Source organism: Agelaius tricolor, unplaced genomic scaffold (assembly GCF_023055355.1).
Source record: "Agelaius tricolor isolate 1412-34295 unplaced genomic scaffold, bAgeTri1.0.p SCAF_109, whole genome shotgun sequence".
Lineage (NCBI taxonomy): Eukaryota > Metazoa > Chordata > Aves > Passeriformes > Icteridae > Agelaius > Agelaius tricolor.
This window is the reverse complement of record NW_027269369.1, coordinates 286152-300533: the sequence shown is the minus strand read 5'-3', so window position 1 is coordinate 300533 and position 14382 is coordinate 286152. Positions and strand designations below refer to the sequence as shown.

General features: G+C 61.2%; 1 protein-coding gene across 1 annotated transcript in view; it reads right to left on the bottom strand.

The window, feature by feature from the left end:
• The window catches only part of LOC139586236 (cyclin-dependent kinase 20-like), a 16404-nt gene extending 2183 nt beyond the window's left edge, over window positions 1–14221 (bottom strand). The window contains 7 exon segments of the mRNA XM_071419493.1: window positions 1198–1353; window positions 4663–4786; window positions 8622–8684; window positions 8767–8888; window positions 11544–11732; window positions 13724–13837; window positions 13919–14221. Of these exon segments, the coding sequence (XP_071275594.1) occupies window positions 1198–1353; window positions 4663–4786; window positions 8622–8684; window positions 8767–8888; window positions 11544–11732; window positions 13724–13837; window positions 13919–14203 (1053 nt within the window). The 5' untranslated portion in view covers window positions 14204–14221.
• Between the last annotated feature and the right edge of the window lie 161 nt (window positions 14222–14382).

Sequence of the window (14382 nt, the reverse complement as noted above, 5' to 3'; positions counted from 1 at the left end):
TTTGCCCCAGTGCTCCCAGTCCCTTCCAGTGCTCCCAGTGCTCCCAGTCCCCCCAGTGCTCCCAGTCCCCCCAGTGCTCCCAGTTCCCCATTCCCCAGTCCCTCCCAGTTTGCCCCGGTGCTCCCAGTCCCTTCCAGTGCTCCCAGTCCCCCCAGTGTTCCCAGTCCATACCTGGTGTGCCTGGTAGCGCAGCAGGACAATGGCTCCATCACAGGTACCCCAGTTCCCCATTCTCCCAGTCCCCCCAGTCCCTCCCAGTCCCTCCCAGTGCTCCCACCAGTGCTCCCAGTGCTCCCAGTGCCCCCCAGTGCTCCCAGTGCCCCCCAGTGCTCCCGGTACCTGGTGTGCCCAGGGGCGCAGCTGTGCCCGGTAGTGATGCAGGACAATGGCTCCATCACAGGTACCCAGTGCTCCCAGTCCCCCCAAGTGCTCCCAGTTCCCCATTCCCCCAGTCCCTCCCAGTGCTCCCAGTCCCTCCCAGTCCCCCCAGTCCATACCTGGTGTGCCTGGGGCCGCAGCCGTGCCCGGTAACACAGCAGGACAATGGCTCCATCACAGGTACCCCAGTGCTCCCAGTCCCCCTCAGTGTTCCCAGTCTCCCCAGTCCCTCCCAGTTCCCCATTCCCCCAGTCCCTCCCAGTCCCCCCAGTGCTCCCAGTCCCCCAGTCCCTCCCAGTGTTCCCAGTCCGTGCCTGGTGTGCCCGGCGGCGCAGCCATGCCCAGTAACACAGCAGGACAATGGCTCCATCACAAGTACCCCAGTGTTCCCAGTCCCCCCAGTGCTCCCAGTCCCTCCCAGTCCATGCCTGGTGTGCCCGGGGGCGCAGCCGTGCCCGGTAGCGCAGGACGACAATGGCTCCATCATGGCTACCCCAGTGCTCCCAGTTCCCCCAGTCCCTCCCAGTGCTCCCAGTCTCTCCCAGTGCTCCCAGTTCCCCATTCCCTCAGTCCCTCCCAGTCCCCCCATTCCCCCCAGTCCCCCCCAGTGTTCCCAGTTCCCCCAGTCCGTACCTGGTGTGCCCATGGGCGCAGCCATGCCCGGTAGTGATGCAGGACAATGGCTCCATCATGGGTACCCCTGTTCCCCATTCCCCCAGTCCCCCCAGTTCTCCCAGTTCCCCCCAGGTCTCCCAGTCCCTCCCAGTGTTCCCAGTCCCTCCCAGTCCCCCCAGTCCCCCCAGTGCCCCCAGTCCGTACCTGGTGTGCCCGTGGCCGCAGCCGTGCCCGGTAGCGCAGCAGCTGCTGCAGCAGGTCCAGCGCCGCGGGCTCAGCGCCCGGCACCAGCAGCGCCAGCGGCGGCGCTGCCCGCGGCCGGAACCGCAGCTTGGGGAAATCGGGCAGCTCTGACAGCTCCTGGGGGACATGGGGACCAGTGTGAACCAGTATGGACCAGTATGGACCAGTATAAACCAGCACAAACCAGTATAAACCAGTATGGACCAGTATGGGCCAGTATGGGCCAGTATAAACTAGTGCAGGTCAGTACGGGCCCATGGGCGGAACCGCAGCTTGGGGAAATCGGGCAGCTCTGACAGCTCCTGGGGGACATGGGAACCAGTGTGAACCAGTATGGACCAGTATGGACCAGTATGGACCAGTATGGACCAGTGTAAACCTGTACGGACCCGCGTAAACCAGTATAGACCAGTATAAACCATCATGGGCCAGTACAGGCCCATGGCCGGAACCACAGCTTGGGGAAATCGGGCAGCTCTGACAGCTCCTGGGGGATGGGAACCAGTGTGAACCAGTATGGACCAGTACAGACCAGTATAAACCAGTACGGACCAGTATGGACCAGTATAAACCTACATGGACCCGCATAAAGCCGCATAAACCAGTATGGACCAGCATGGAACAGTATGGACCTGCATAAACCAGTATAGACCAGTATGGACCAGTATGGATCGGTATGGAACAGTATGGACCTGCATAAACCAGCACAAACCAGTATAAACCAGTATGGACCAGTATGGGCCAGTACAGGCCCATGGGCAGAACCACAGCTTGGGGAAATCAGGCAGCTCAGACAGCTCCTGGGGGATGGGAACCAGTGTGAACCAGTATGGACCAGTACGGACTGGTATGAACCAGTATGAACCAGTATAAACCAGTATGGACCAGTATAAACCTGCATGGACCCGCGTAAACCAGCATAAACTGGTATAAACCAGTACGGACCAGTACAGACCAGTATGGACCAGTACAGACCAGTATGGGCCAGTACGGACCCATGGGCGGAACTGCAGCTTGGGGAAATCCTGCACCTGCAACAGCTCCTGGGGGACAGCAACCACTATGGACCAGTAAGGACCAGTATAGACCAGTACAGATCAGTATGGACCAGCAAAAACCAGTACAGTCCACTATAAACCAGTATGGGCCAGTATGGACCAGTGCAGGCCAGTACAGGCCCATGGGCAGAACCAGAGCCTGGGGAAATCGGGCAGCTCAGATAGCTCCTGCAGGGACAGGAACCAGTATGGACCAGTATAAACCAGTATGGACCAGTACAGACCAGTATGGACCAGTGTGGGCCAGTATAAACAGCATAAACCAGTATGCACCAGTATGGACCAGTAGGGAGCAGTGCTGGGCAGTATGGGCCAGTGTAAACCAGTACAAACCAATATAAATCTGTGCACACCAGTATGGCCCAGTATAGACCAGTATAGGCCAATGTAAATCAATATAAATTAATACAGACCAGTGTAAACCAGTATGGACCAGTATGCACCAGTACAAACCAGTATAAACGAGCCCAAACCAGTATGCATCACTTATACCACTACAAACCACTATGAACCAGCACAAACCAGTATAAACCAGTGCAGACCAGTATGCACCAGTGTAAACCAGTGCAGACCAGCACACCCCAGCATTTACCAGTATAAACCACTCTGGACCAGTATAAACCAGTACAGACCAGTCTAAACCAGTGCACACCAGTGCCTCCCAGTGCCCTCCAGCTGCTCTCCCAGTGCCCTCCCAGTGCCCTCCCAGTGCTCCCAGTGCCCTTCCTGCCTCTGTCCCAGTCCCTCCCAGTGCCCCTCTCCCAGTGCTCCCAGTCTCTCCCAGTCCCTCCCAGTCACCCCAGTCCCCCCCATTCCCCCCCAATGCTCCCAGTCCCCATTCCCAGTCCCTCCCAGTTTGCTCCCAGTGCCCCCAGTCTCACCAGTTTGATCCCAGTCCCCCCAAGTCCCATTCCCAGTCTGTCCCAGTTCCTCCCAGTGCCGTCCTGCCCCTCTCCCAGTCTGTCCCAGTCTGTCCCAGTCCCCCACAGTCCCTCCCAGTCCCTCCCAGTGCTCCCAGTGCCATCCTGCCCCTCTCCCAGTCCATCCCAGTCCCCCCCAGTCCGTCCCAGTGCTCCCAGTCCCTCCAGTACCAGCCAGTCCCTCCCATTGCCCCTGTCCCAGTCCCCCCCCAGTCCCCCCAGTCGGTCCCAGTGCTCCCAGTCCCTCCCAGTGCTCCCAGTGCCATCCTGCCCCTCTCCCAGTCCATCCCAGTCCCTCCCAGTCCGTCCCAGTGCTCCCAGTACCAGCCAGTTCCTCTCCCAGTGCTCCCAGTCCCTCCCAGTCCGTCCCAGTGCTCCCAGTCCCTCTCCCAGTCCCCCCAGTCCCCCCCAGTCCCTCCCAGTGCTCCCAGTGTCCCTCTCCCAGTGCTCCCAGTCCCTCCCAGTCTATCCCAGTCCCTCCCAGTCCCTCCCAGTTCCCCCCAGTCCCTCCCAGTCCCCCCCAGTCTGTCCCAGTACTCCCAGTGCTCCTCTCCCAGTGCTCCCAGTCCCGCCCAGTCCCTCCCAATCTGTCCCAGTCCCCCCAGTCCCTCCCAGTCCCCCCCAGTCCGTCCCAGTCCCTCCCAGTCTGTCCCAGTCCCTCCCAGTCCACCCCAGTGCTTCCAGTCCCCCCAGTCCCCCCCAGTCCCCACAGTCCCTCCCAGTCCCTCCCAGTGCTCCCAGTCCCCCCTAGTCCGTCCCAGTGCCCTTCCTGCCTCTCTCCCAGTCCGTCCCAGTCTGTCCCAGTACCGGCCAGTCCCTCTCCTAGTCTGTCCCAGTCCCTCCCAGTGCTCCCAGTCCGTCCTAGTCCCCCCCAGTCCCTCCCAGTGCTCCCAGTGTCCCTCTCCCAGTCCCTCCCAGTCCCTCCCAGTCCCCCCAGTCCCTCCCAGTCCCATTCCCAGTCCATTCCCAGTCCCATTCCCAGTCCCTCCCAGTCCCATTCCCAGTCCCTCCCAGTCCCCCCAGTCCCTCCCAATCCATCCCAGTGCTCCCAGTCTCTCCCATTGCCCCTCTCCCAGTCCCCCCCAGTGCTCCCAGTCCCTCCCAGTCCCCCCAGTCCCTCTCCCAGTCTGTCCCAGTCCCTCCCAGTCCCCCCAGTCCCTCTCCCAGTGCTCCCAGTCTGTCCCAGTCTGTCCCAGTCCGTCCCAGTGCCCCTCTCCCAGTGCTCCCAGTCCCTCTCCCAGTCCCTCCCAGTCCCCCCAGTCCCTCTCCCAGTCCCTCTCCCAGTCCCCCCAGTCCCTCTCCCAGTCCCTCCCAGTGCTCCCAGTCTGTCCCAGTCTGTCCCAGTCCCTCCCAGTGCTCCCAGTCCCATTCCCAGTCCCCCCAGTCTGTCCCAGTCCCTCTCCCAGTGCTCCCAGTCTGTCCCAGTCTGTCCCAGTCTGTCCCAGTACCGGCCAGTCCCGGGGGCTGGGTGTGCCCAGGGCCCGCAGCACACAGCACAGCTGCTCGATGTCGTTCTCCCCCGGGAACAGCGGCGACAGCGTCAGCAGCTCCCCGAAAATGCAGCCCACGGCCCTGGGGGACCCCGGAATACCACAGGGACCCCAAAATACCACAGGGACCCCAAAATACCACAGGGACCCCCGAAATCCCAAAGGGACCCCAAATACCACAGGGACCCCCGAAATCCCAAAGGGATCCCCGAAATACCACAGGGACCCCAAAATACCACAGGGACCCCGAAATCCCAAAGGGACCCTGAAATCCCAAAGGGACCCCAAAATACCACAGGGACCCCAAAATACCACAGGGATCCCCGAAATCCCAAAGGGAACCCAAAATCCCACAGGGACCCCCGAAATCCCAAAGGGACCCCCAAAATCCTACAGGGATCCCCAAAATACCACAGGGATCCACGAAATACCACAGGGACCCCGAAATCCCAAAGGGATCCCCAAAATCCCAAAGGGACCCCCCCAATCCCAGGGGATCCCAAAATCCCACAGGGACCCCCCAAGCCAAAGGGACCCCGAAATCCCACAGGGATCCATGAAATCCCAAAGGGAACCCAAAATCCTACAGGGACCCCCGAAATCCCAAAGGGACCCCTCCAAAATCCCAAAAGGACCCCCAAAATCCCAAAGGGATCCCCTCCAAAATCCCACAGGGACCCCCAAAATCCCAAAGGGATCCTCGAAATCTCACAGGGATCCCCAAAATCCCAAAGGGACCCCGAAATCCCAAAGGGACACCCAAAATACCAAAGGGACCCTCAAATCCCACAGGAACCCCTGAAATCCGAAAGGGATCCCTGAAATCCTACAGGAATCCCCGAAATCCCAAAGGGACCCCCGAAATCGCAAAGGGATCCCCGAAATCCCACAGGAATCCCTAAAATCCCAAAGGGACCCCCGAAATCCTACAGGGATCCCCGAAATCCTACAGGGACCCCTAAAATCCCAAAGGGACTCCAAAATCCTACAGGGATCCCCAAAATCCCACAGGGACCCCCGAAATCCCAAAGGGACCCCGAAATCCCAAAGGGATCCCCGAAACCCCACAGGGACCCCCGAAACCCCACAGGGACCCCGAAATCCTACAGGGATCCCCAAAATCCCAAAGGGATCCCGAAATCCTACAGGGACCTCTCCAAAATCCCAAAGGGACCCCTGAAATCCCACAGGGACCCCCGAAATCCCAAAGGGACCCCCAAATCCCAAAGGGACCCCCAAAATCCCACAGGGACCCCAAAATCCCAAAGGGACCCCCAAAATCCCACAGGGATCCACGAAATCCCAAAGGGACCCCCCCAATCCCAGGGGATCCCAAAATCCCACAGGGACCCCCCAAGCCAAAGGGATCCCTAAAATCCCAAAAGGACCCCCAAAATCCCAAAGGGATCCCCGAAATCCCACAGGGATCCCTAAAATCCTACAGGGACCCCTAAAATCCCAAGGGGATCCCCGAAATCCCACAGGGATCCCCGAAATCCCAAAGGGACCCCGAAATCCCAAAGGGACACCCAAAATACCAAAGAGACCCCTGAAATACCACAGGGACCCCGAAACCCCACAGGGACCCCTAAAATCCCAAAGGGACCCCGAAATCCCAAAGGGATCCCTGAAATCGCAAAGGGATCCCTAAAATCCCAAAGGGATCCCCGAAATCCCAAAGGGGCCCCGAAATCCCTGGGGGACAGCCCAAAATCCAGTGGGACACCCCAAAATCCCTTGGAGACACCCCCAAAAATCGAGGGTAACACCCCAAAATCCCATGGGGACCCACAAAAATCCCAGGGGATCCCCCAAAATCCCACGGGGACACCCCAAAATCCCATGGAGACACCCCTAAAAATCAAGGATAACACCCCAAAAATCCAGCGGGGCCCCCCAAACACCTATGGGGACACCCAGAAATCCCAGAGGGGACCCCAAAATCCCACAGGGACGCCCCCCAATCCCAGGAGATTCCCAAAAATCTACGGGGGACACCCCAAAATCCATGAGGAGAGCCCCTAAAATCCACGGGGAGCCCCCAAAATCCCGGGGGGACCCCAAAATCCCACAGGAACGCCCCCCAATCCCAGTAGATCCCCCAAAATCCACGGGGACACCCAGAAATCCCAAAGGGACCCCCTTGAAATCCCACAGGGGACCCCAAAATCCCACAGGGACGTCCCCAAAATCCACGGGGAGAGCCCCTAAAATCCACACGGACACCCCAAAATCCACGGGGACACCCAGGGGGGGAGCCCCTAAAATCCCGGGGGAACACCCCTAAAATCCCAGGAGATCCCCAAAAATCCATGGGGGACACCCCTAAAATCCACGGGGACACCCCAAAATCCCGGGGGGACACCCCAAAATCCACAGGAATGCCCCCAAATCCCAGGAGATCCCCAAAAATCCACGGGGGACACCCAAAATCCCGGGGGGAGCCCCCAAAATCCCACAGGGGACCCCAAAATCCCACAGGGACGCCCCCCAATCCCAGGAGATCCCCAAAATCCTACAGGGGACCCCAAAATCCACGGGGAGCCCCCAAAATCCATGGGGAGAGCCCCTAAAATCCACATGGACACCCCAAAATCCACGGGGACACCCCCAAAATCTCACAGGGGACCCCCAAATCCACAGGGACAGCCCCCAAAACCCCGGGGGGAGCCCCTAAATCCCGGGGGGACACCCCAAAATCCACAGGAACGCCCCCAAATCCCAGGAGATCCCCAAAAATCCATGGGGACACCCCCAAATCCCCCAAAATCCATGGGGACACCCCCCCAAAATCCACATGGACACCCCAAAATCCCAAGGGGAGCCCCCAGAATCCACGGGGACACCCCCAAAAATCCCACAGGGATCCCCCGAAATCCCGGGGGGACACCCCAAAATCCCCCAAAATTCACGGGGACACCCCCCAAAATCCACGGGGAGCCCCCAAATCTCAGGGGACACCCCAAAATCCACATGGACACCCCAAAATCCACGGGGGGAGCCCCCAAAATCCATGGGGACACCCCAAAATCCATGAGGAGAGCCCCTAAAATCCACGTGGAGCCCCAAAAATCCACGGGGGACACCCCTAAAATCCACAGGGACACCCCAAAATCCCACAGGGGACCCCAAAATCCCAGAAGATCCCCAAAAATCCCATGGAGACACCCCTACAATCCATGGGGACACCCCCTAAAATCCACGGGGAGCCCCCAAAATCCCATGAGGACACCCAGAAATCCCAAAGGGACCCCCTTGAAATCCCACAGGGGACCCCAAAACCCCGGGGGGAGCCCCAAAAATCCACAGAGACACCCCAGAATCTCAGGGGAATCCTCAAAATCCACGGGGACACCCCGCAGAGTCCCGGGGGGAACCCCCAAAATCGCACAGGGGACCCCAAAATCCCGGGGGGAGCCCCCCAAAATCCCGGGGGGAGCCCCCCAAATCCACATGGACACCCCAAAATCCACGGGGGAGCCCCCAAATCCACGGGGACACCCCCCAAAATCCCAGAGGGACGCCCCCCAATCCCAGGAGATCCCCAAAATCCCACAGGGGACCCCAAAATCCACGGGGAGCCCCCAAAATCCCGGGGGGAGCCCCTAAAATCCACAGGGACACCCCAAAATCCCATGGAGACACCCCTAAAAATCAAGGATAACACCCCAAAATCCCACGGGGACACCCCGAAATCCCACAGGGGACCCCAAATTCCCACAGGGACGCCCCTCAATCCCAGGAGATCCCCAAAAACCCACAGGGGACACCCAAAATCCCGGGGGGAGCCCCAAAAATCCACGGAGACACCCCTAAAATCCACGGGGACACCCTAAAATCCACGGAGACACCCCAAAATCCCGGGGGGACCCCCCAAAACCCCGGGGGGACCCCCCAAACCCCCCATGGGCACCCACCACAGATCCACGCCCTCGTCGTAGTGCCGGGCTCCGTAGAGCAGCTCCGGGGCTCGGTACCACCTGCACAAAGGGGGGGGGCTCAGGGGGGTCCCCTCGGCTTTTTGGGGACCCCCCGAGGGTGGGGACACCCCGAAATCGGTACCTGGTGGCCACCTGGTGGCTGTAGGGGCGCCCCGAGGGCGGGCCCAGCACCCGCGCCAGCCCAAAATCCGCCAGCTTGAGGCGCCCGGCGCTGTCCAGCAGCAGATTGGCCGGCTTGAGGTCCTGCACCCCAAAAACGGCATCAGGGGGGACCCCCGCGCTCGGGGAACGCCTCCCTTCCCCCCCCCAGACCGGGAACACCCCCGGAATGCGGGTATGGGGGAGCCCCCATCGATTTTGGGGTGCCCCGCTCGATTTTGTGGGGTCTCAGCCCTTTCAATCCCTGCAGGGTATTGGGGTATATTGGGGGATATTGGGGTACCCCTCAGGTGCCCATCCCGGTTTTGGGGTGTCCTGCAGCTGAGCCTCCCCCCGCCCTGATTTTGGGGTGCCCCCCTCGATTTTGGGGAGTCCCAACACTTTCAATCCAATCCCTGCAGATATTGGGATCCCTCTCAGGTGCCCACCCCGGTTTTGGGGTGTCCTGCAGCTGTCTGAGCCTCCCCCCGACCCCATTCTGGGGTCCCCCCCATTTTGGGGTGCCCCCCTCGATTTTGGGGCGCCCCGCTCGATTTTGGGGTGCCCCAGCACTTTCAATCCCTGCAGGGTATTGGGGGATATTGGGGGATATTGGGGGATATTGGGGGATATTGGGGTACCCCCAGGTGCCCATCCCCGGTTTTGGGGTGTCCTACAGCTGAGCCTCTCCCCACCCTGATTTTGGGGCTCCACACCCAGTTTTGGGGTGCCCCCCCTCGATTTTGGGGTGCCCCGCTCGATTTTGGGGTGCCCCAGCACTTTCAATCCCTGCAGGGGGATTGATATTTGGGGTATTGGGGGATATTGGGGTACCCCCAGGTGCCCATCCTGGTTTTGGGGTGTCCTGCAGCTGAGCCTCCCCCCGACCCCATTTTGGGGTCCCACACCCAGTTTTGGGGTGCCCCACTCGATTTTGGGGAGCCCCAGCCCCTTCACTCCCTGCAGATATTGGGGTACTCCCAGGTGCCCATCCCGGTTTTGGGGTGTCCTGCAGCTGTCTGAGCCTCCCCCCGACCCCATTCTGGGGTCCCCCCCATTTTGGGGTGCCCCCCTCGATTTTGGGGCGCCCCGCTCGATTTTGGGGAGTCCCAGCACTTTCAATCCCTGCAGGGGTATTGAAGGATATTGGGGGATATTGGGGTCCCCCTCAGGTGCCCATTCCGGTTTTGGGGTGTCCTGCAGCTGAGCCTCCCCCCGACCCCATTTTGGGGTCCCACACCCAGTTTTGGGGTGCCCCACTCGATTTTGTGGGGTCTCAGCCCTTTCAATCCCTGCAGAGTATTGAGGGATATTGGGCGATATTGGGGTACCCCCAGGTGCCCATCCCGGTTTTGGGGTGTCCTGCAGCTGAGCCTCCCCCCGCCCTGATTTTGGGGTCCCCACCCAGTTTTGGGGTGCCCCCCCTCGATTTTGGGGTGCCCCGCTCGATTTTGGGGTGCCCCAGCACTTTCAATCCCTGCAGGGGGATTGATATTTGGGGTATTGGGGGATATTGGGGTACCCCTCAGGTGCCCATCCCGGTTTTGGGGTGTCCTCCAGCTGAGCCTCCCCCCGACCCCATTTTGGGTTTCCCCCCATTTTGAGGCACCCCGCTCGATTCTGGGGTGCCCCAACCCTTTCAATCCCTGCAGATATTGGGGTACCCCCAGGTGCCCATCCCGTTTTTGGGGTGTCCTGCAGCTGTTTGAGCTTCTTCCACTCCGATTTTGGGGTCCCCACCCAGTTTTGGGGTGCTCATGTGGGGTGGGAGGTGCCTCTCCCCAGTCCCCCAGGGTTTCCCCCATTTTTGGGGTCCTCCCTTATTTTGGGGTCCCTCACCCAGCACAGCCAGTGGTGCCAGTGTCCCCCCATTCCCAATGCCCCCCATATTTTTGGGGTCCCTCTCCCAATTTTGGGGTCCCTCACCCCGTTTTTGGGGTTCCCATTCCCATTTTTGGGTTCCCCTACCCCATTTTTGGGGTCCCCATTCCCATTTGTGGGATCCCTCACCCCATTTTTGGGGTCCCTCACCCCATTTTTGGGTTCCCCATTCCCATTTTTGGTGTCCATAATCCCATTTTTGGGGTCCCCTATCCCATTTTCTGGGTCCCTCACCCTGTTTTTAGGGTCCCCATTCCCATTTTCAGGGTCCCTCACCCCGTTTTTGGTGTCCATAACCCCATTTTCAGGGTCCCTCACCCCGTTTTTGGGGTCTCCATTCCCATTTTCGGGGTCCCTCACCCTGTGCACGAGGTGCTGGCCATGCACGTGGCCCAGCCCCCCCATTTTTGGGTTCTCCTATCCCGTTTTCGGGGTCCCCATTCCCATGTTTGGTGTCTCCTATCCCATTTTTGGGCTCCCCTATCCCATTTTTGGGGTTCCCATTCCCATTTTTGGGTTCCCCTATCCCGTTTTCGGGGTCCCTCACCCCATTTTTGGGGTCTCCATTCCCATTTTTGGTGTCCATAACCCCATTTTTAGGGTCCCTCACCCCGTTTTCGGGGTCCCTCACTCCATTTTCAGAGTCCCTCAACCCGTTTTTGGTGTCCACAACCCCATTTTCGGGGTCCCCATTCCCATTTTCGGGGTCCCTCACCCTGTTTTGGGGTGTCTCACCCTGTGCACGAGGTGCTGGCCGTGCACGTGGCCCAGCCCCCCCATTTTTGGGTTCCCCATTCCCATTTTTGGAGTCCCCTATCCCATTTTTGGGTTCCCCTATCCCATTTTCGGGGTCCCTCTCCCCGTTTTGGGGTGCCTCACCCTGTGCACGAGGTGCTGGCCGTGCACGTGGCCCAGCCCCCGCAGGGTCATGGCCAGCAGGGCCCTCACCCGGGCCGGGGGCAGCGGGGCCGGGGCCGCCCGCAGGAGCCCCCCCAGGTCCCCAACCAGGAGCTCCAGGGCCAGAACCACGGCAGGACCCTGGGCAAAGGCGGCGCGGAGCCGGATCACCTGTGGGGACAGCAATGGGGACAGCAATGGGGACAGTGACAGTGACAGTGACACCTGGGACAGTGACACCTGGGACAGTGACACCTGGGACAGTGACACCTGGGACAGAACCACGGCAGGACCCTGGGCAAAGGCAGCACGGAGCCGGATCACCTGCGGGGACAGCAATGGGGACATCAGGGACACTGACAGTGGCACCTAGGATTGGGACAGTGACACCTGGGACAGTGACACCTGGGACCCTGGGCAAAGGCGGCACGGAGCTGGATCACCTGTGGGGACAGCAACGGGGACATCAGGGACACTGACAGTGGCACCTAGGATTGGGACAGTGACACCTGGGACAGTGACAGAGACACCTGGGACAGTGACAGTGACACCAGAACCACGGCGGGGTCCTGGGCAAAGGCGGCACAGAGCCGGATCACCTGCGGGGACAGCAATGGGGACATCAGGGACAGCAGGGACAGTGACACCTTGGGACAGTGACACCTGGGACAGTGACACCTGGGACCCTGGGCAAAGGCAGCGCGGAGCCGGATCACCTGTGGGGACAGCAATGGGGACAGCAGGGACAGTGACAGTGACACAGTGACACCTGGGACAGTGACACCTGGGACCCTGGGCAAAGGCGGCACGGAGCTGGATCACCTGTGGGGACAGCAATGGGGACATCGGGGGACAGTGACACAGTGACAGTGACACCTGGGACAGTGACACCTGGGACAGTGACACCTGGGACAATGACAGTGACACCAGAACCACGGCGGGACCCTGGGCAAAGGCAGCACGGAGCCGGATCACCTGCGGGGACAGCAATGGGGACAGCAGGGGGACAGTGACACAGTGACAGTGACACCTGGGACAGTGACACCTGGGACAATGACAGTGACACCAGAACCACGGCGGGGCCCTGGGCAAAGGCGGCCCGGAGCCAGATCACCTGTGGGGACAGCAATGGGGACAGCAATGGGGACATCAGGGACACTGACAGTGACATCTGGGATTGGGACAGTGACACCTGGGACAGTGACAGAGACACCTGGGACAGTGACAGTGACACCTGGGACAGTGACAGTGACACCAGAACCACGGCGGGGTCCTGGGCAAAGGCGGCACAGAGCCGGATCACCTGTGGGGACAGCAATGGGGACAGCAATGGGGACAGCAGGGACACTGACAGTGACACCTGGGACAGTGACACCGACATCAGGGACAGTGACAGTGACACCTGGGACAGTGACAGTGACACCTGGGACCCTGGGCAAAGGCGGCATGGAGCCGGATCACCTGCGGGGACAGCAATGGGGACATCAGGGACAGCAGGGGGACACTGACAGTGACACCTGGGACAGTGACACCTGGGACCCTGGGCAAAGGCGGCATGGAGCTGGATCACCAGTGGGGACAGCAATGGGGACATCAGGGGGACAGTGACACCTGGGGGGGACAGCGGGGACAGCAGTGAGGACAGCGGGATTTGAACCAGATCACCTGTGGGGACAGTGGGGACAGTGCTGGGGACAGGAACACTGGGGACATCAGGAACACTGGGGACACCAGGGACAGTGACACCTTGGGGGACACCGAGATTGGAGCTGGATCACCTGCGGGGACAGTGGGGGGACAACAGTGGGGACAACAATAGAGACATCCAGCAGCGACATCAGTGGGGACACGGAGAACACGGGGGACACCGGGGGCAGTGACACCTCGGGGGACACCGGGATTGGAGCGGGCTCAGCTGCGGGAGGGGACACCGAGGGGACACGGGGACCCTAGAGAAGGGGGGAACCCTGAGCTGGGGGGGACAGGCAGCCTGGGGGACACCGGGGAGCCGTATGGGGACACCAGGACTGCGGGGGGGCACCGAGATGGGCTCGGGGGGGCACCAAGGACTCGGGAAGGGGCACAAGGGACTATGGGGGGACAACAGGGACTAAGAGGGAGCACCAGGGACTCGGGGAGCCCCCGGATGTGGGGTCACTCACATGGGGGTGCGCCTCCATCTCGCGCAGGGCTTTGATCTCGCGCAGGGTCTGTGGGGGCAGCCCCTCCTCGGGGCGCCGCAGCGGCACCTTCTTGAGGGCCACCAGCTCCCCGGTCTGGGGGGACACGGGGGGTCAGGGAGGCCCCGCCGGGCCGCGTTACCCACCCCGAGCCCCCGAGCCAGCCCCCGGCCCCACCTCGCGGTGCTTGGCCTTGAACACGACGCCGTGCGCGCCCTCCCCGATGCGGCCCAGCACGATGTACTGCTCCATGCCGCGGGGCATTGTGGGCCGGCCCGGGCCTCCACCGTCCCACACTGCCCCGCGCCGAGCGCGCCGCACCTGGTTGCCATGGCGATAGGCCCCGCCCCTGACAACCAGCCCTGGCAACAGCCAATAGCGCGCCGCTGTGAGCAAGTAGGCCCCGCCCCTAGCAACGCGCTGCCTGGCAACAGGCCACGCCCCTAGCATCCGTCGCTGCATCCCATCAAACCCCGCCCCTAGCAACCCGGTCAGGCCCCGCCCCTAGCAACGCGACGGACCCTAGCAACACGGGTCAGATCCCCTGCAACGAGGCCCCGCCCATAGCAACACAGCTCCGCCCCTTAGCAACCAGGCCCCGCCTCCCCGGCATCCCCCGCTCCCCGGCAACCGCGCCCCGC